Source organism: Stegastes partitus, unplaced genomic scaffold (assembly GCF_000690725.1).
Source record: "Stegastes partitus isolate 25-593 unplaced genomic scaffold, Stegastes_partitus-1.0.2 Scaffold618, whole genome shotgun sequence".
NCBI lineage: Eukaryota > Metazoa > Chordata > Actinopteri > Pomacentridae > Stegastes > Stegastes partitus.
In genome coordinates, this window is record NW_007578349.1 from 220,418 (window position 1) to 241,247 (window position 20,830).

Here is a 20,830-nt window from a genome sequence, read left to right on the forward strand (position 1 = left end):
AAACAGAGATAATATCCCTACGCTCGGTAGGAAGCATATAATTGAAGCCGTCTTCTTGTCTGTCTCATTATTAGGCAGCTGAAAATAGAGTTCAGACAACACAAGCACAGGAACGACAGCAGAGATGCAGATAAGGGCCACTGATAGGGTAGTGATGCAGTAAATGTGTGTAATGTTCAAGGTTGCACTCTGTTAATGTTAAAACGAGTAGAATACAAACCAGAGCAGGAGAGAAAGACAAATAAAAAAACAAATCAATCCAGTCCTCTCCCTCCTTCCTCCAGTTCTTCTGTAATTATTCCTTCTACTTGACAGGGTTCATATGCGGCCCATTGTGTCCAGATGGTCAGCAATCTAAATGGCTGCTATTGAATCAGAAACAAACAGCAGAGCTCTCCACAAAACCAATCACAGTCTTCCAGAATACAATCAACTTCACATGTAATTGGCCTGATTGGTGGAGAATATTAACGAGCTGCACTGTAACTGGTTCTAATGAATGAAGGGCTGGGGAGCATCTTATTTCCTGCTCTATTTGTCACCTGTTGTTAACCAATTACCATCACTAATGTGAATGAATGTTGTTGGCTTGTTGGCTAAGATAATTCAAATAGATGGCGCTGCAGTTTCTAATCTCGCAGAGTTGAACAGCCTAATGGCATGATGAGGAAGAGGTCTTTCCTGTTCTTTTCATGATCGTTCTGCTTGATGGGTCGATGCCCGCTGACGCACCTGCTTCTGTTTGCTCGCAGACAGAATCTAGCTTGCTTCAATAAATTAAAAATAGCAGAACATGTACCTGTCTACTTGTTTAATTTACCTACTTTCTTACTTATGGCTATAATTTGCCAAACTGAAGCAATCTAATGATAAATGTGCACGGGGTGAAAACGAAAGAAAGAAAAATGTTTTGACCACAATCGTTATTTTTTTTCTTTAGAAATCCTCCAATAAAAATTCTTCAATCTGAAAATAAACAGTCTGTGGGGCATCCTAGTGACATGCTTAGTGTGTTTGTGGTCAAGCCAGTGACCTCTTTTGCAAGTTTCTTTCTTCACCTTTACTGTCTACTGACAAGAAAAAAAAAAGACTCATTAGTGTGACTGCACACAGCGGGGTTATAACAGGTGAGGATGAACACACACTTCAGAATACACAGAGGGAGGTGGTTTGGAGGGTTTCAGACTTTTTATTTTCTTTACACCCATTTTACATAAGAAGGAGTGAAGGTACTGCTGGTCTGTGCAAAATTCAGAGAATACATTTTTAAAGAGGTCTAATGGAAACGCAGCGAGTCGGTGCTACGCTGGACTGCTTCCAGGTTTGTAGATACAAGATCTGTAAAGCAGCCCTCTGCCTCCTCCTGTGACACGCGTGATATACAAAATGATAAACTGATAACGAAGAGAGATGTTCTGCAGCCCGACAGTCTCTTTCCTATAGAGAGTACTTAGATTAGGAGCGTCCCGGCTATACGCTGATTAGCGGGAATCAATGCTAACACAACAGCCCACTGGGTGCGTTTATCACAATCCTTGTCATTGCACTGTAGCTGGTGTGTCTAGTGTTTATCAGTGTGTGTATTAATCACATTTTAACTATTTGTCTTTTCAGTCACGATTCACATTTTCTGTGTAAATCGGGGGATGCCATTTTTTCAAAGCTTTGTGTTTAAGTGTTGTCCTTATTTGTCTTTTCACACCGAAGAGTGTCTTGGCATCAATCTGCCACAGAAGATGGGGACCTTTTCCTATCCTCTCCTGTCAATGCTGTCTATATCTTTAGGTAAATTTATTGCCTCCTTTCCTCACCTCTCCTCTCCTCTCCTCTCCTCGGGTGTCTCTCACATATTCCACAACCACTATTTTCCACATTTACACAGCTAAAAGCGCTCATTCAGAAAGTTTGAATCACTGATTTTAGTTCTGCATGGGGAACCGGGTGAACCTCTGCACTGTAGAAATCATTAAACGCTGTGGATGTCTCATCTGTTCTAATAAAACGTGTGCATAAAAAAAGCCGAGGTCAGGAGGGGAGCTGAAACACATCTGCTAAGGTGAAGGCAGCACACACAGGTGCAACATTCTTCCTCCATCTTTGTCTCTTTCTCACTTTTTATAGTCTCTTGTCACTTCAACGCTATCTCTCCCGCTCTTTCACTCTTTCACTCACACAAAACACGCAGGCACAACTCGATGTAACTATGACTGCAGTTGCCATAACACTTGTTTCCCACGAGGCTCCTAAAAGCCAGGCACAAGGGGAAGACAACAGTGATCCAACCGCTGGCACCAAGTACGACTTTGCATTACGGTTGTAATACGTCTGGGGAGATACTGTTGGCCCACCCAAGCTACTCAGCTGGCGCTCGTGAGCACACACACTTCATGTTATAGAGAGGTTATTCATTTTGCATCATTTCAAAAGGCAAGTCAAGTGTTGGAGGCCTTTGGGTCACATTTGATTGAAGGGCAGAGACGTTTTATTCACTTTCACCACGACAGCTGGATGAAGTCTGACAGGAAGCCGACCAGAAAAATAAGTTCAAACCAAACCTGCAAAAATATTTTTTAAAAATTCAAAAATTGGGAATGTGTAAAGTCTAATTTGGGTAACACTTTACAATAACTATCCGTTATAACTAGTTAATAGATCATTTGTAAACTGTTAAGTGTTAAGTGTTTGTTAATAGTTTGTTGATGTTAGTTAATGAGTTATAAATGACTTGTTAACTGTATATTAATGATTTACAGCCATACCTTATAAACCAGTCATAGATCATGAACAAGCCATTAGTGAATTACTTACTAATGACTTGTTAAGTATCAGTTAATAGTTTATATATGTTATTGGGACGTTATTCTAAAGTTGCAACTATTCCTCATTTATTCCGCATACACTAAAGACAATGTTCAACATTCTATCTGTTATATATCTTTGGTAAAATATAATGCACAGAAAAGTCTATGGGTGGAAGAGGGTTGAGGTACAAAACTGTGATATTTTAAATATCACATCAAATTTCTGTACCTTGAACTTGTTCCACCCATTTGCTGTTCTACAAAGTTTCATTGGTATTGGCAGATGGTTAACAAACTATTGACAAGTGATCTGTAAAGTGTGAGTTAATGTAGTAGTTAAGTATTAGTTATAAGCTTATGTATGTTATTGAGACGTTATTCTAAGGTTGCAACTATTCCTCATTTACCAGCAGTTAATAAATGAGGAATAGTTGCAACTTTAGAATAACATCCCAATAACATATATAAACTATTAACTGATACGTGACAAGTCATTAGTAAGTAATTCACTAACGGCTTGTTCATGATCTATGACTGGTTTATAAGGTATGGCTGTAAATCATTAATATACAGTTAGCAAGTCATTTATAACTCATTAACAGTTTGTAAATGGTTTATTAACTATCTATAAGGCATCGTTATAAATCATCAACAAACTATTAACAAACACTTAACAAGTGGTTAATAACTCACTAATTAACAGTTTACAAATGATCTATTAACTAGTTATAACGGATAGTTATTATAAAGTGTTACCCTAATTTGTTTTTCCATTTTAAGAATTATCCATGTGAATAATGACTGCACATTATGCATAACTTTAGATGTTGTTGCCAGTTTTATTAATGGACAATTAGTGAAACTCCATTTATGAGAACCAAGTTGTCTCTGCTGAAAATGTGTCGCTCTTCTTAGATGAAGAAAGAAAATGCTGCCCTACATGTAGATCCAACACAACGTTTGTCCAAATAAGAGCATTGTGTGTGAAGCAAGGAGAAAGTTTGCCTCATGTGGGAGTATTTTGCTCAGAGACACATGTTTACCTTACCAGAAAACATTTTGACCCAGGAGAGACTGTGTGACCCTGCCCCCACAAAATATGAGTTGTCTTAGATCTTCATTTCTGAGACCTTGGGCAAGTCGCAGATATTATATGTTTACATTCCTCTGGAGACAAAATGTGGCACCAACAGCAGCGTTCGTCTGACTCTGACTGACTCACAGCTCTACGTTCAGCTCCATTCATCAGCCTTGTGCAACGAGATGAGAAATATGACTTGTCCCATTTGGTCATTTTCTCTACTTCATGATTTGAATTAGTGTTCTGGCATCGTTTGATGTGATCACCTCTAAATTTTACTACAGAGCCTCTTAAAATTACTTATCCTTTGACCCAAATGTGAAATTGAGTTTTATTTCTTGGGAGCTCATGAGAATCAGCTGCCAACGTTGCCTTGGAGACTCATTCATTTAGTCTGTCCATGACCTCAATCAATTGCCCCAAACGATACATTCTCCTTTAGTGTATTTAATAAATATAAAGGTAGGACACACCAATGTTTACCTGTGTATATAATAACTGCAAAAATCTATAAATTATTCACTGGATGGAGTGAGATGGATGTGGTTGGATTCGGCTCTGTACAATGGGGACTCTGTCTCGCCTCCATTATTAAGACTGGTAGTCTGACATCTGTCTACAGTCTATGAGGAATGGGCACTTTTTCACATTACACCATGCTGTATTTCACTCCACTGAAGTCAGTTACCCTCAATTGAGTCATCTAAATTAATATTCTGGCATCATTTTTTGAATGGGTGTGCTGCATTATTAGTGCTCTGCAAACCGACTTGTCTCCTATCCATCATCAGGCCTGTGGCCTGGTCTGTGTTTCGCCGCGAATGTGGCACATGGGCAACGTTTTTTTGGGTTGTCACTAGGAGGAAGTGCACCATGAAGTTGAGTACTGTACTGTTTTGGCTGTAGCTGGATTCTGTGTTTTGGTTGGTACTGTACCGTCTCTGCTCTGTCAGCAGGTAGGTGGTCTGGAGTCTGTCTTACTGTGTTTTGACAGGATCTTTGGAAAACTGGTGAATTTTTTTTTCTTCTGTTCTTTTTTTTTGTGAGCCATGAGTAGAGTGAGCTATCAAAGAGATAACACACATACTATAGAGTACGTACACAAACAGAATCAGCCACAATACTGTTGTGTAAACCATCACTCTGACTGATGCAGATATCTTACAATTTACAGAGTTTGTTGAACACTGAATGTGCAGCGACAACAGATTCGGATGTACAGTTTTATTTATGTCTGTGTAGATTTGATTACAAAACATGTTAAGTGATCTAACCAAAACTTGTCATTCAATATTTAAATATCATTATGTTTCTTCTGTGCGCAGTGATGAGAGCGAGGAACCTGAACCCAACACCCACCAGTCTGCAGTTGTCAAGACTATGATCAAAGGGCCTGCTACAGCTCAGGGTAAACACCGTGTGTGTTCTCTCTTGTCCGTGTGTGATTGCAGCATATCTGAAAGGTGCTTTTTCACTCCCTCACACATTCACAATGAGCAGTGGTTACAATTATTGCCAGCTGTCATTTTTTTTTTCACCCTGTATAAAATGTGATTTATGGACTGTGGAGCAAGGCACAATTGGCACGTCTCCTGGTAACTGACTGAAATTGTGAGCACATATTAAAGAGTGTAGTATCCATAATACATGGGTTTCAGTGACTAAAATACATATTTAGCTCATCCTGCCAAGGCTGCATGAAATCTTTTCAATAGTGCATTAAATATGCTGCCAAATCTAACAAAAGTGTGTCTGTGTGACTGTGTGTGAGTCGTTTTTACTGTAGGCATTTTGCGGTATTTTTTCAGTAAATTAACTAGCGGAATATAATCAGACTGAGCTGCCTCAACTGTTTTCTTAGCATAAGTCACGGGGAATGCATGCATACCCAAAATGAAGACTTCCCCCAAAATAGAATCCCAAAAATAACCCCTCATTTAGGTATTCGACTAAATCTTCCTTTAGGTTAGCATTTTGATTGATTAATACATCCCCCTCCTCCTCCCCTCAAGGTTAAAAACTGGATTTTTTTCTCCTCACACAAAAAAATGTTTGGTTCCCAATCCTGCCATAGTGTGAAACTGATTTACGGCTGTTGGATTGAATGTTGTTACAGCCAGTTAGCAAGGGGAAAGAGGCTTATTTTCCATGGTTGAAGCGTGACATATGTTGTGAAATAGGTCATTGCAGACTTTCTTTTCCTTTTCTCGTGTTTTTCCTCTGTGGAAGGCCATTAAGCAGGCGAGAAGGCCCACTTCTGCCTGTGGCGCCTTGCTCGGTCACATGTGCAGCAGGTCTACGTTGTCAGAAAGATAATATTTATTGAAGGGGACCTGTCGGGAGTTATGAATAAAGTTTTAAAGGCAAGGCGCAGAGCTGCAGTGTAATGCCTATACTCCATCAGCGCTAAACCCTGAGAGTGTTCTGTGCATTATTCTCTTTATCATGTGCACACATACAGTGTCTTTGCATGGATATCTGATTATTTCAAACAAGTTTGTTCTCTTTTAGCCTCAGCTTCATTCAACACAAGTCCTCTCCTCTGTTTTTAAATCTGATGTAACTGCTGCTCAACAAAAATCGTAAATGTAGTCACTTACCCAGAGACCCAGGCTCATGAAAATATACTGCCGGTCATATAGCGGCCCAGCAGCAGTAAGCCACTGGCCCGTTTTGAATCTTGAGCTGCCGTTAAAGACACCAGGGCTTCAGCAGTTGGCTTGTTGCTAATGCCCATTGTAAAAACACTGCTGGCACTGTGCAAATTTAAAAACACACTAATGCAGTCACGCGCATCTTTCACTTGCCTGCGCCCCTTCATTCCTTCAGTGGCTTCACCGTCGGCACGCAACTTAATGAAACGCATGCAGAAACATTTAACTTTGCAAAACAGTTTGACCTGAATCTTCAACAAGCCTCCTGTTGGAGTATCTGACACACGTTTCACATTAAGTCCTCTGTTTTTTTATGATGATGATTTAAATGAATACCCCACTAGCTGCTACTTTAATTACAAACTCAGTCCTGTTGCTTGCCCGACAGAAACTCTTAAACATGGCATTTAATGTTAAATCCAAGCTCCAGTTGTAGCCTTTCTCTCACCATTAACACATACAACAACAGCAGCATTGCCATCTATAGTGTGGAGAGATCAGGAGGCCAAGCTACGTGTTTAGCCAGGTGTCTGGGTTTTAGCAGAGGGAACGTCTTGGTGGTCTGTGTGTGTGTGTGTGTCATGTGTATGCATGCACACACACTGCAGGAATGTGTTGAAAGTTGAAATATTCAGTGTTTTGCAGAAGATTGATGCGGCGAATCCACGGTTTTGACAACAGTAGTCAACCAGCTGCATGCACCACCATGACACCTGCTGGGTGTATAGTCAGAGAGGGTAGAGGTCAAATAACTTACAAACCTGGAAAGAAAACACAGACACACACACACATCCAGGCATTGTGATGCCATGAGCGCTTTTCTTTTTGAGTTCACGTCTAGCCTCCTACCCTCTCTGCTTCTTTGGTTCTTATTGCAGCCTTTTATGTCTCCTCCACCTCCCTCAGGTCATCGTCCTCAGACCGGTTTGATCACTCCATCTTTTGGTATGAAGGGTAATGGCAGCGCCAGCTTCCCGAGGGGCCCCGTCCCAGCCCGGCCCGTTCCTCAGCCCCACCCTAAAGATGAGGACACTCTGGTCCAGATGGCGGAACATATTCCTGCTGGGACTCGTACGCCGATGTGTGCCCACTGCAACATGGTCATCAGGTGAAGGACAAATGCTGTAGCTAATATTAAAGATCAATTAGAATCTTTAAAACAGCCTAAAATGCACATACAGTATGATAGTAGGAACATTTTTTTTCTTTAATTAAATAGTCAATCCCTTGGTATTCCTTCAACTATTATTTTTTTCAGTACACTAGTGTCACTCGTGAGTCACTAGTGACCTGAGGTATATAACTTGGTTTTTGACAACACTATACTGGGAATTCTAGTTCTACATCATCATCATCTGACTCATGCAAAACTGCAGGCCCAAGAAAAGTTAGGACTGATGAGGGAATCTCATATAGTTACCTCAGCTGTCTTGACCCTGCTCCTATAAACGCAGTCGTTTTCTCCCCTTTTCAGCCATGTCTTGAGTCAGGACTTCCAAAAGCTCATGAGTGCTCTAAAAAAAAATCTTTAATTTGCCCGAAAACAGAATGATTCTAGCTGAAAAACTCGAACAAAAAGGATGGAGATGCCACATCTGTCCATCCACATTAATCATTAACCAAACAAGCACATACCTGAGTTGTCCATCTATAAAAATGTACAGTATTAGCATGAAATATCAGTAAAGCCTGAGAAAAATGCATGTACATTGAAAAACATTAACTCTGACATTTATAATAATAAAAGAATAATAAAAACTCATGCATTCATAAATAACAAAAACAGATTTTTGTGTATCGAGCCACATGGTGACAAACTCTGTGCCAACACATGCAATAATAGCCCATGTATTTAAGGCTTTACAGAGAACCATATATCATTATTTTTCAAGTGTCATCATTGGTAGCAGCCTGCAGTATGGACACGCTATGAATGCAGAATCCACGGGCTCAGCCATCAGGAATGAACGAGACCTCTGTGACCATTTATAGCTAAAACTGTGAAAGAGACAGCGCACATGCATGATGTTTAGTTCCATCATATCATGCCCATATACTGCTCGCACGGGAATAATCCAAAGAGAGGTGATCTCCTCAACGTGGGCTGCACACACATCAGCTTATACTCCAACAAATTGAGAATGGGGAAAGGAAATATGTCCACTGCTTAATTATTCAGCACCTCAGCGAGGCGCATAAAATAATTAACTTCTCACTAACTCGAGTAAACAATCTGTGTATGAAACTTTAGAAGCGGCGCTGACTGTAGTATGGATAAGGGTGAGGGGAGTTAAGTTGCACCCGCCGTTCAAACCGTAGAATGATGCTAAATGAACATACGCTCACAATAGGATGTTGATTTTCCTGTTGGGTTACGGTGAAGGTAATGTTTAAGATTATGAGTTGAGGATCTGATATGTATGCATAGTTAGTAAAAGTTGAAGTCAAGATGTCATATGTGTTGAATGTGGAGTTGGAGCTGATAAAGAAAAAAGGCAATCATCCTAAAACTGCTTTAAAAAGAGGAGAAAACATGACCTTGATTTTCCAATTCCACAAAGTCTAGAAAAAAACATACCTGAGCTATAAAAGTTTAAGCAAAAGTTGTCCAGCCAGAGCTACACAAAAGGTCACCGCTCTGAACTCTCTTCCTCTTCCTCTCCCTCGTCTACCTCTCTTCTTGCCCTGACCCGAGCGTTATCTCCCAGATTGTGTCACCTAACATTACATATCACCAAGGATAGGGTTGCTCACATGCTAATGGCTGCCAGCTATCAGTGTTAGCCCAGATAAGCGCAGCTATTGTGTGGAGTAAATTAGTCTCCGTTGTATTCCCTCTTTACCTAATCATCAAAGTGGACAGGGCCAAGGCGCTGTCTGAGTGGAAGCAGAGGATGATGGTCACGGAGTTGAATTTCTAAAATGTGCTCCTCGTCGATAAAACAACCTGTAGTGACCTGAATGGAATACTGGTAGTGTTCATCAATTAGTTTACGGGCAATGATTTATTAAACAACAAGTTTGCTTATTTATTGTTGTTTTTTTGAAAAATAATTATCAATTAATTGATTAAAAATGTTTAACCTTATTCAGGACGTTCATGTTGCCGTACGTAGAAGGTCTTTCGGGGACCCCAAGAAAGAATATGTGCAAAATATTTGTTGGTATTCATTATAGACTTTCATACTATGTTAAATAAATTTTCTGATTAGTATGTTTGGTTCAAAATGTACGACAAATACCTGTCAACAAACAATACCTGTCACCTCAACCAAATGGCCTGGGGACCAAAAGGCCCCAGAAGTCCTGAAAAGGGTTAAATGAAGATGAATCAGGACTTAAGATGATCACCTGACTTCTTCTAAACACATGATTCTAGCTACTGGTTCTTATTGTGAGGGTTTTGGCTTCTGCTTAATTACAGTCGCATGTCATTCTAAACATGCTGATTCATTTACTGTACATTCTTATAAAGTAATATTAGAATTAGCAAGAAAATCAGGGGTAAATCACAACATTTAATGTAGTGATTGTCTATCTAGAGAAGGAAGAGAACCTATATGCTGACTACGCCAAGAGACAACTCGTAGAAGTTGGAAAGAATTACTGTTAGAATGATTAATTACTCACTTATACATGACTGGTTTGCCTGTGTTGTTTCGTCTTTACTTATCCTATTGCCTTTTCTCGTCTGTCTTTCCAGGGGGCCATTTTTGGTGGCGATGGGGAAATCATGGCATAAGGAGGAATTTAACTGCGCCCACTGCCGTGCATCCCTGGCAGAAGTCGGCTTCGTGGAAGAGCAGGGATCTGTCCACTGTGAACACTGCTACGAAGAGTTCTTCGCTCCAACGTGCAGCCGCTGCCAGACCAAGATACTGGGGGTGAGTTTACATGCAAATGTGAAGAAGGTTGAAGGCTTTACTAGCCTCCATATTTAACCGTTTGTCTGATCGTTTTTAGTCAGTAACAGTTACTTACTGTACTGCTGGCCTTGACATTGATTGTTCTCAAACTCCACCACCTGTTGTTGGGAGACCATAGTCCTCCTCTGTGACATTCAGTGCGAGCCTTGACACACATCCCAGCTTCTGACTTAATTTGTTTAATGGTCTTATATTTCTCCCCATTTTTCTATAATGATCTATTTAGTATGCAGCATTTTTTTAAAACATCTGAGTCTCTATGTGAGGCTAATTTACAGCAACTACATTAACCACATGTCAGCGTATTTCTTATTTTTCACTTCCCGGCTCATTTTCGCTGCATGCTATGGGAATGCATAAACAAAACTTGTTAGCCAACACTGTATAAACATGATTATATAGGACAAAGTAGCTCCCAGATGTCCCACGTCTAACTGGGAGAGGCTATATTACTATGAAACCTGCTGCTCTACCTGTTTCTGACTGCGTTATCTCCCAACATGCACCACTTTTAACACTACGGATAAGATTGCTTGTAGATTATAAAAGCTGACCTGGATAAATAACCTCACATCGCTTTGGCAACTCTTTCAATAATCTGGATTATAATTATTACCAATGCAAGTAAACCCCTAGTTGTTAGGAATCTGAAACCAAATAATAAAGTGGCATAAAAGGTGCAGATGGTGCCACCATCAAAGCAATACTTTGCCACTCTGTAGCTCCAACCCTAAAAGATGCAGGACAATATACACAGAGGAGCTATAGAGCAAAATCTATGGTGACCACCAATGAAACTCAGGAATGCAGTGTACGTTTGGGTGTTAGGAGAATTAGGCTTAGAGGCCCAGAGGCTGCAGGTGTAGCCTGAACCCAGAGTGTCAGGGAGCTGAAATCTCTCCCCTCGTAGTAGCTCCGACATTCATCCCTCACATGTTCTAACCTCTTTAGCCTCAATCCCTTTCAACCCTCTATTTCTCACACATCTTCAACCAGCTTACAGCTTCTTATGAACCTGTTTTCTCACTCCCTCTCTCTTAATCCTTCATTTTTACCCGGGCCCACCAACTTTCCATTGATTCCCTGTCCTGTCTTGTTCTCACAGTTTAAGGGTGGGAAAGAAATCAGAGTGTCTATTTTAAGCTGGGTCATGTGGCCCCACAAGAAAAAGGAGGAAAAAAAAAAAAGAGTAATATTTAAGTGGGACATGAGAAAAGGACATACTGTAGGTAAGGCTGTGCATTCCTGATACATGTACAACAAATATGTGTGGCCACTCTGATTTTGTTGACAAATTATATGGATGGCAACATTACATGTAAGAAGGGAACATGGGAGCATCCATCTGAAAACCATCCTCTGCAAACTTTCACTTTCTGGTACAGTGCTCCTAGCTTTACAGTTACTGTGACTTTAGTACATCTAATACCTGCAAAACACCTCTAAATAACCACTCTGTTTGTATCTGTAGGAGGTGATAAATGCCCTCAAACAGACGTGGCATGTCTACTGCTTCCTTTGTGCTCGCTGTCAGCAGCCAATCAGAAACAACACCTTCCACCTGGAGGATGGAGAACCATACTGTGAACAAGGTGAGTTATGATGTCCAGTGTGTGACGTGATTTCTAAGATTTTTAAGAATGAAGCATGTCTCTCAGAATCTTCAATAAAAGCATATGGTACTTGATTTAGGTTGCCTTGCAGCGAGAAGGTCACCGGTTCGCATCCCGGTGAGGGATCTTTCTGCGTGGAGTCTCCATGTTCTCCCCATGCAGCGTGGGTTCTCTCCGCGTTCTCCGGCTTCCTCCCACACAGTCCGAAAACATGTTGAGGTTAATTGGTGATTCTAAATTGTCCGTAGGTGTGAATGTGGTTGTCTGTCTCTAAGTGTAGCCCTGTGATAGACTGGTGACCTGTCCAGGGTGTCCCCTGCCTTCGCCCTAAGTCGGCTGGGATAGGCTCCAGCCCCCCACGACCCTAGTGAGGATTAAGCGGTGTATAGAAAATGGATGGATGGATGGATGGATGGATGGATGGTACTTGATATTTATCTTTACAGTGTCAGTTATCTTCATAGAACAGATCTGATGACAACTCCAGGCTCTGCTGTAGCTGCATGTTTGGATATGAATTATTCTATCCACACAGACTATTTCAACTTCATGTCTGTGACTATTGTTAATCCACTAATATTATTGACTGATTTATTAACAAGAGACTCATAATGTTGGTTGCATCTAGTGCCTCTAAATTGCCCATAGATGTGACTGGTGACCTGTGTGGGACATACCTCACCTCTCACCCTACTTCAGCTGGGACAGGCTGTAAGTGGGTAAAGCTAATGGGTGGATTAACTCTAATTAATTAGGCCCTGAAACCGGCATTACAGCCAACAACCAGATTAGCGAGGAGCAGTGGACTGTGCTGAATTGTGGAATATAATAAGCTCTGAATACCAGTTGGAAGCGGTGTTTGGACACGTGTGGGTTAAGTGTACTGTGTGTCAGCGTTTTTCTGACGTGGGACACACTTGCCTACTACCTGTAGGCTTGTGAATGTACATTAAGATGCTCAAGACTACCAGTGTGGGTATTGTGTGGGTACCAAATGACTGTACAGTGTGCTGATTGGACACACTGACTATGTGGATAGGGCTGGTAAATACATTTTTAGGCCAGAATGAAAGACACCCAACAAATCCGTGGATAGAAAGACACAAGAAGCCTTCTGTCGCAAACTGACTTCTGAAAGTTTCAGTAAGATTATCTGGTGTATTCATTTCTGTGTAAAGCACTCAAGTGTGTGGTTTTGTTGACTGAAAACCCCGATTGGTTTATTTGATGTGTGTTCTTTGTCTCTATGAAGACTTTTACAGTTTGTTTGGGACTGGCTGCCACGGCTGTGAGTTCCCCATCGAGGCTGGAGACAAGTTCCTGGAGGCCCTTGGTTACACCTGGCACGACACCTGCTTTGTTTGTGCTGTAAGTGAATGTCATGGACACACATCACAGTAAGATGTCACAGGAACAGCACAGAAAGCTCCATGATCCCATTTCCACTTTTGGACATCTTTGGACTATAAGGAAAAATTAGTGCAGCCACATGAAACAAACATCTTAACACAGAGTCAGACCTAAACCTGGTGAGATCATAACGACAACCACTGCTACTGACCATAACACACTTTTCCTAACAACTATTTATGTATGTTTGTTAGTAGATTTCATATTGCAAACTCAGTTATAAATTTAAGCTTTTTTATTTTACATTTATTGCCAAACTATCCCATCTATATCAGTCAGTTTGAACCCATAGTTCTGGTTTAATGGTTTGGAGTTAGCCTCTCACAGTAATGTGAAATATACACTTCTGCCATTTTCTCATTATTTCTAATGAGACACTGAATTAAATCAGTGAGAGAGTGCTCAATGACTTCTGTTATGTAGCCTCTTTATGTGTGTGTGTGTGTGTGTGTTGGGTTCTTTACAGGTGTGCTGCACCACGCTGGAAGGTCAGGCCTTCTTCTCCAAGAAGGACAAACCTCTTTGCAAGAAACATGCTCACACCCTGAAGATATGAAGCTTGGACTCTTCTCGTGCTTTTTTTTTTGTCTCGGTAGGGTGAACAGGGACTCCTACTGAAATAATACTTAGCTCATGTGACAATACAACTCAAGCAGTTCTCATTCGTACACAGTGGTGGTTCCTCCAGAGAGAAGAATCAGTAAAGCTTGCACTTCACTAGGATAGTTCTGATCAGTTTATCTGGATTTTATGTGCTTATGCATTAAACATAGGACACCTTCACTGCCAAATGGTGCAGTGTATCTGTGCTGCCTTTAGGGATCACCAGAGCTATACATTTTCTACTACACAGGACTGTGATGATGGTCTTTACTTCCTCATCCAGATTTTAATATTAAGTTACTAGAAGTGGTGAGACGGTCACATCTTCTGTTCTACCCTGTTAAAATACACCACTCATTACACATGACTCATAAAGACAAGACCAGAATTGTGTGAATATGTATATCCATATTCATACTACAAGACTGCAATGCGAGAGGAGGATACTGGCAATTATTCTTAGCGGGCGTTTATATTTGTTAGTGTGTTAATCTGACACTTTGAAGAGTTCAAGAGAATATTATTACATTTCCAGTGTCAAACTTTGTTATATTTTATTGCTGCGTTCTTTGTTGTCCACATATGCCAAAATGATTTCACAAACAGCTATTAAATATCACAACATGCATTAAAAATGTGTATTAGACTGATGAGTACAGGTTGGGCTGAATGTATGAGGTAATAATTAAAGCTGCTGCCTCTGATTTGATCAGTTTTTAATATTTGTAAATGAATTTAATTTTAAGCAAATTCTTTGTATTTTCTTTTGCTTTTGTTGTGTGAAGTTGGTTACCTTTAACAAAATTACATTTCCACATATGAATTTGAAACAGGAAGGCACTTATCAACAAACAAGAGAAACTCTTGATTTTATGGACAGTAAGTAATATATCAATATATATATTAACAATAAATAAAAATCTATCAAACAACAAATATATATACAATATATCGCTGCATAGCACTGGTAGAAATCTAGTTTCTGTATTTGGTGCCATATAGTTTAATGATATTTCTATTTTTATTTATTTGACCTCAAACATGTTTTTTTCTTTCATTTAATCCTCTAAGTGCGTCATTTAGGTGTGTCGCTCTCTCTGGCCTGCAGGGAAATCATTTGTGTAGTAAACTATATTTAATTTAGTATAGAAGAGGGAGAAATATGATTTGACGATATATATTTAATTTCTAGTATTTGGGTAACTTGGCTGTAATTTTAAGTGACTGTATAGAAGGTAGTTTCTTTTCTTTTTTTTTTTTTTACATCACACTTGTCTCTCCATAAACTGCACCATCATGGTTATTTGGTGATTTACTTTTCATTATTTCTACTGGATACATATGATCTTTTAGTACAAGGCAACAGAGCTCATACTGACATTTATTTCCCACAGTTTTCATTGAAATAGCTCAGTTTTTATAGTTTGGGATGTTTCTTTTTCTCACTACAAAACTGCAGTTGGAGCTGTTAAAACTGACCTGAGTTCTTCAATAAATATTTTTGCTTTTAAGCCCCCAAGAGCAACATCCTGTGTTTCTTTATGTCTGCTCTCTGTTCCGTCAGCATAATACCATCTTAACCTACTAAACTTCCTGTTTAACTGTGAAACCACACGGCTGTGGTGAGCATTCTGACATAAGCAGTGCGACATGCAGATTTCAACACGTCTAGGCTGCTGAAAAAGGTCAGACGGAGAGATGCAGACGAGGAGATTGTGCTGAGATGAGAGGATGTGAGTGACACCGGGGCAGGTAAGAATCAATGAGAGCCATCAAGTGGTTACTAGCACCATTCACCATTCCCACGTCAGCCACACGGCAGTGGCTGGCTGCATTAACACACGCTGCTTTTTTGCACAAATGAACAGACCGGTGCATCCATCCAGTAGCTACACACATTATAGAGGATGTGGTACACTCTGGATGGACAGACAAGCGGTCACAGCTACGGCAACTTTAGAGTGACCAAACTGAACTCTAAAAGGAGCATCAGGAGCAAACCCATGCAGGCACAAGGAGAACGTCCATCCATCCATTATCTATACACCGCTTAATCCTCACTAGGGTCACAGGGGGGCTGGAGTCTATCCCAGCTGACTCAGGATGAAGACAGGGGACACCCTGGACAGGTCACCAGTCTATCACAGGGCAACCTCAACATGTTTCTGGACTTGTGAGAGCCCGAAGAGAACCCAGACTACACGGGGAGAACATGCAAACTCCAAACAGAAAAGCACCAGTTGACCAGCAGGTTCGAACCGAGAACCTTCTGGCTGTGAAGCACACGTACGCCGCTATGCTGACGTGGAACAGAGGCTATAAATACAGAGCAGCACTCTGCAGCAGATAAAGAGAATTGCTTTAATGTCCCTGTTGAATTTTCACAGGACAAATCAACAAACCAAATGTTCACGCAAACCCACACAGCAGCAGCAGCAGCAACCCCTACACATTAATAGGGATTTGTGTCCTAATGGATTTAAGACATGAGTCAGGCCGGATCATCCTCCAGCATTATTCATGTCCCCATGTTCTATATCTGAAACAGTTCTAAGAAGATTTACATATGTGACTTGATACGATGCATTATCCTAAACATGTATTGGAATAGGAACAAAGTGTAATTTCAGTGGCACTGGCACAGCATCGGACAATAAAAGTGGATTGTAACTTTGAACACTGACTGGTAGAAGGCTTACGGTTTAGGTTGCAAATGTTACAACAGGGATGCTATTATGTTCAGTTATCTCTATTAAAAGTGGCAAATTTGCAAACAAAAAAGAAGTGTTGTATAAAAATGAGAAAATAGTATATAATATAAAAATAGGGCATGTTACCTGTAAGTTGATTTATTTTTTAAATTATTATTTTGCCCATTGAATTCGAGAAGAACTGTGTTTTATGTCTGCATCAACCACAGACCATCACAAGAAGAATCCTATATTGTGCATGCCTAGTAGTATTTACTCATCAAATTTCACTGAAACATTAGGAAATGTTCTTATAATTGTAAAAATTGAACATATTTGTCTGCATAGAGTCATCCTCTACTGTCTCTACTTTATTTTTTCTATGTATTCTTAGTAGAAAAGTCCAACAAAAACTTGCCACTGACATCCCCTCCCTGTTGAGATCTACTATAACCAACAGTCTGATAGCTGCAGAAGAAACCTGCACAACAATCCTTCTGCTCCAAGGAGCCAACATACCCACTTTGCGCATGTCCTTTCTTCTTCTACATCAATTAGAGGAGCTGTAGTGCAGTTGTTGTCATTATTTATTCAACACCAAGTTGTCAGAGGAGTCCATCCTGCGCAGAGCTTCACTCAAACACTTTCCTCCTGCTAATGCACTCCTTCTTGTCGTGCCATGAATCACCCGGAGTGACTCTGAGAGCAGCGGCGGAGGAGAAGCTTCTGTGCGAGAGCAGACAAGAGGAAGGAAGAAAAACTACACGTCCTGCGTGGAAACAGAGCGACTCGCATCTTTGTGCTGCAACTTTATTCCTCCCCACAGAAGTAAGAAAGCAAAGAAAGCATCGGAAGGTGAGTAAACTTTGGAGTTTAACCGAGTGGCGAACTGACGGACGCGTTTGTTTTAATGCGTAAAAGTTGGCGTCGCGTTTTTTTTTTTTTTAAATCACGGTTGGTTGCAATCAGCTTGGAAACTTGTTTGCTCTTTTTTGTTTGCTAGGTGTTGACAGCCTGTTGCACGTGTGATCGACTCGTTTACGGTCGTTTGTTTGTGGTTTAGTTCACCGCGAAGCTGCTGCACAACTTTGGGAGGAGACAGAAGTTAAAGCCGAGAGGAGTTTTGGAGAGCTCGGTACCGCGGTGTTTATACATGACACGGAGTTTGGCTTCATGTGTTACTGTGTTTAGAAAACAAGAAAAGTTCCGTAAACTGTTTGGCTTACAGTCAGTAGCAAAGTGAGTCCAGCCCTCTGTCTCTCTCTGTCTTCACAATCGATAAGGAAGACGAGACTAATGGCAGGTATAGGAGCGCATTGTGTTCTAGGATTACATCATTTGTCATCAGCGCAGGTCACTGGACGGCACAGGCTCCTGTGACTTCTGTGCTTTATAAATGCAAACATGCAAATCTTTCTCTACTTTAAAACAACGTGTCCTCTTCATATCTAAAATTGCAGCTCTTGATTTCACATTTTTAGTGGTCTAAATGAGTGAATGAGTGTGATTTTGCATGTTTGTGAAAGAAAAAAGACCCCCAAAGAAACAGTCCATGTCTAGGTTTGTGTGTATGGATCCAATGTGCAATAATGGTACAGAAAGTTTTTAAAATGTCAGACGTTTTATTATTATTTTTATATTCACATCATTTTTACCGGAGTAGATTTCAACACATGCAGAATAAATGACAATATCAGAGTTTTGTGGCACATAGTTTTAATGTGCAAACGGACTCATGTTTTAATGCTATCAGGGTCAAAGTGGACAAAGACATGAGGCGAAACATCTCCAACCAAAACCAGGAGTATGATTAAACAACTGCTTAAACAGGGATTTCAGATTGACTGCGACAACATCACAACAGTGGGATATTTTACTAGAATGAGTCTACATATTAATTCCTGAGACGTGGTAGAGGGGGCCCCTTTCTTCAAGGGCTCAAAAGGCAGGAGAAAAAAAAAGAACCTTAACACAGCCTCCAGCACTGAATAACCTACAGCCCAATATTCCCCAAACACCCCACTTATACACACAGGCATGCACACAGTACTCAACTCTCCCTTCGAGTCCAGTAACCAGGTCCAGGTGTTTGTCAGTGTGGGTTATGACAAGAGTATATCTGCATGTGTGCGTACGTGTGCACACGGGCAAGCATGTCTATCCAGATGGCATAATGCTGCGGCTCCAGATCTAACCTTACCTCATCTGAGGGGTCCGGGGGCAGTAACACGGGGGGACCACGCAGGAAAACACTCAGCAGCTATGAATGAGAGAAGCAGAGATCCAGGAGTGTGTGTTTGTGTCAGTATGTGTGCACTGTTTTCCTTGTCTGTCAGTCTAGTAAGTGTTTGCAGTTGTTGAAGCTTCACTGGGAACAGCAATCTTATTTGGGTCAGGAACACATCACACAAATCTGAGAAACAGCCACATTCTCAATTGGCTGTGTAATTGAGTTTCACATAGCAGCTGTAAACAGAACGCCTCCCTCGTTTTCTTTTTTTTTTTTCTTCTGCGTGTATATAATGTGTGTGAGAGACGGAGAGAGAGAGAGAGAGAGAGAGAGCAATTGAGACACTTAACAGTTTCAGACACCTCGTGATGTGAGATGAGCTGTCTGATACCGAGAGCTGGAAATTCAGATCACATTGCTGGAGCTTAATCTACACGCCAAGAATAGCAAATTTGCCAAAAACAAACTCAATTTGTGGCTGTCTGGAGGAAAAGATGAGTGGAGCACACAGGAAAAACTCTGTAAGATAGTCAGAATGTACACTCACAGTGAGAAATGTCCGCTCAACACTGATTGTCTTGTGAAGTCTGAATATGAGGTCAAGGTCAGAATGAGAACAAAATGTCACATTTCTGCAGAAATTACAAGTATAGGTAACGTATGCACAGGCTCATTTGATGCAGCTTTCAATGTGTAGCTCTCAGAAGAAGAAACTAAACCACAACGGGTTGTTGAAAGGAACGATAAAACGATAGCCGATGGTGGCAGCTCATAAAAGTGTTCCGTGAGAACAAAGAACCAAATCTCATAAGGTCAGAAGATTTTCAGAAATGTGTCATGTTCTTAATATTTTTTTCTCCTTCTGATTCAATGATGGCTGCACGCCAGATCCCGCTTGCCTTTCATGCTCCTCCATCTATCATACTTTAAGAAATGTGAAAGCCTTAAGCGGCTGAATCAAATTACACTCGGCGCATTATTTTGTGGGGGTAAACGTACCTGGAGAACTGTATTAAATAGTAATAGGTAAGAGAGCAGGGTAATGAGATTTCTAAACAATTGTTCGTGTGAACCTGAGGAGAGTTTGCCTGTGTTAAGCCTCGCTAAATTCCAATTTCCTCAACTTGGAGATGGAGTTGATAACACTCAGAGACAGATAAGAGCCTTAAGCCCGAGGCTCTCATCTGAAAGATCTTACTCTCTTTTTAATTACAGTGTCAATGTGATTTACTGAAATTTTCCAGCATTTATCTTTACCTGAATCCTGACACAGATATTCTGATTTCTGGATTTTTCACAGGGCTTAAAAATTCCTCAAAGCTTATGGAGTTGCGGGAACAAACAGGCCGTGCCCGACTCTTGCCTTAAGTGACCTGCCATCCTTTATGAGTCACATTTATCAACGTGCCGCAAATCTCTGGCTCTGTGCTTCTGACAAACATGAAACAACAACCACAGGATAAGTGTTGCTTACCGTAATTATGTTTATGCAGGTCTGAGGTTCACCAAAGCTGCTAATCTCCAGATAAGAATTAGTCAACTCTCAAAATGTGGCCAAGCATGACTAAATGTAGATTGAGACTATTTTCTAACCTCAATTAGAACACAGCTAATCTATGCCAAACATTGTCTGCTTACTTCCCCTTAAGACGTCCTGCTGCTTCTTTGAAGTAAAATGTGCATTTGCTCGAAGACATTTTCTGTGAAGCAACAAAGAGTTGAACTTCTGTCAACAGCATGCTTTCTTCTTACTTTATTCCTTCTGCACTGTAGTTTAATCCCATTCTGGTTTGGCTCTGATATTTTTCTCAATCAGCAAAAA

General features: G+C 40.7%; 1 protein-coding gene and 1 long non-coding RNA gene across 2 annotated transcripts in view; both read left to right on the forward strand.

Annotated features, from left to right (window-relative positions):
• pdlim5a (PDZ and LIM domain 5a) overlaps positions 1-15,609 on the forward strand; it is a 61,980-nt gene extending 46,371 nt beyond the window's left edge. The window contains exons 8-13 of the mRNA XM_008289487.1: positions 5,208-5,290; positions 7,443-7,644; positions 10,240-10,420; positions 11,934-12,054; positions 13,328-13,443; positions 13,952-15,609. Coding sequence (XP_008287709.1) covers positions 5,208-5,290; positions 7,443-7,644; positions 10,240-10,420; positions 11,934-12,054; positions 13,328-13,443; positions 13,952-14,041 — 793 coding nt within the window. The 3' untranslated portion in view covers positions 14,042-15,609. The remainder of the gene's footprint in view (positions 1-5,207; positions 5,291-7,442; positions 7,645-10,239; positions 10,421-11,933; positions 12,055-13,327; positions 13,444-13,951) is intronic.
• Positions 15,610-17,548: 1,939 nt separating this feature from the next.
• Positions 17,549-20,830, forward strand: part of LOC103362945 (uncharacterized) — a 44,415-nt gene continuing 41,133 nt past the window's right edge. Inside the window, exon 1 of the long non-coding RNA XR_520486.1 lies at positions 17,549-17,633. This is a non-coding gene — a long non-coding RNA (uncharacterized LOC103362945). The remainder of the gene's footprint in view (positions 17,634-20,830) is intronic.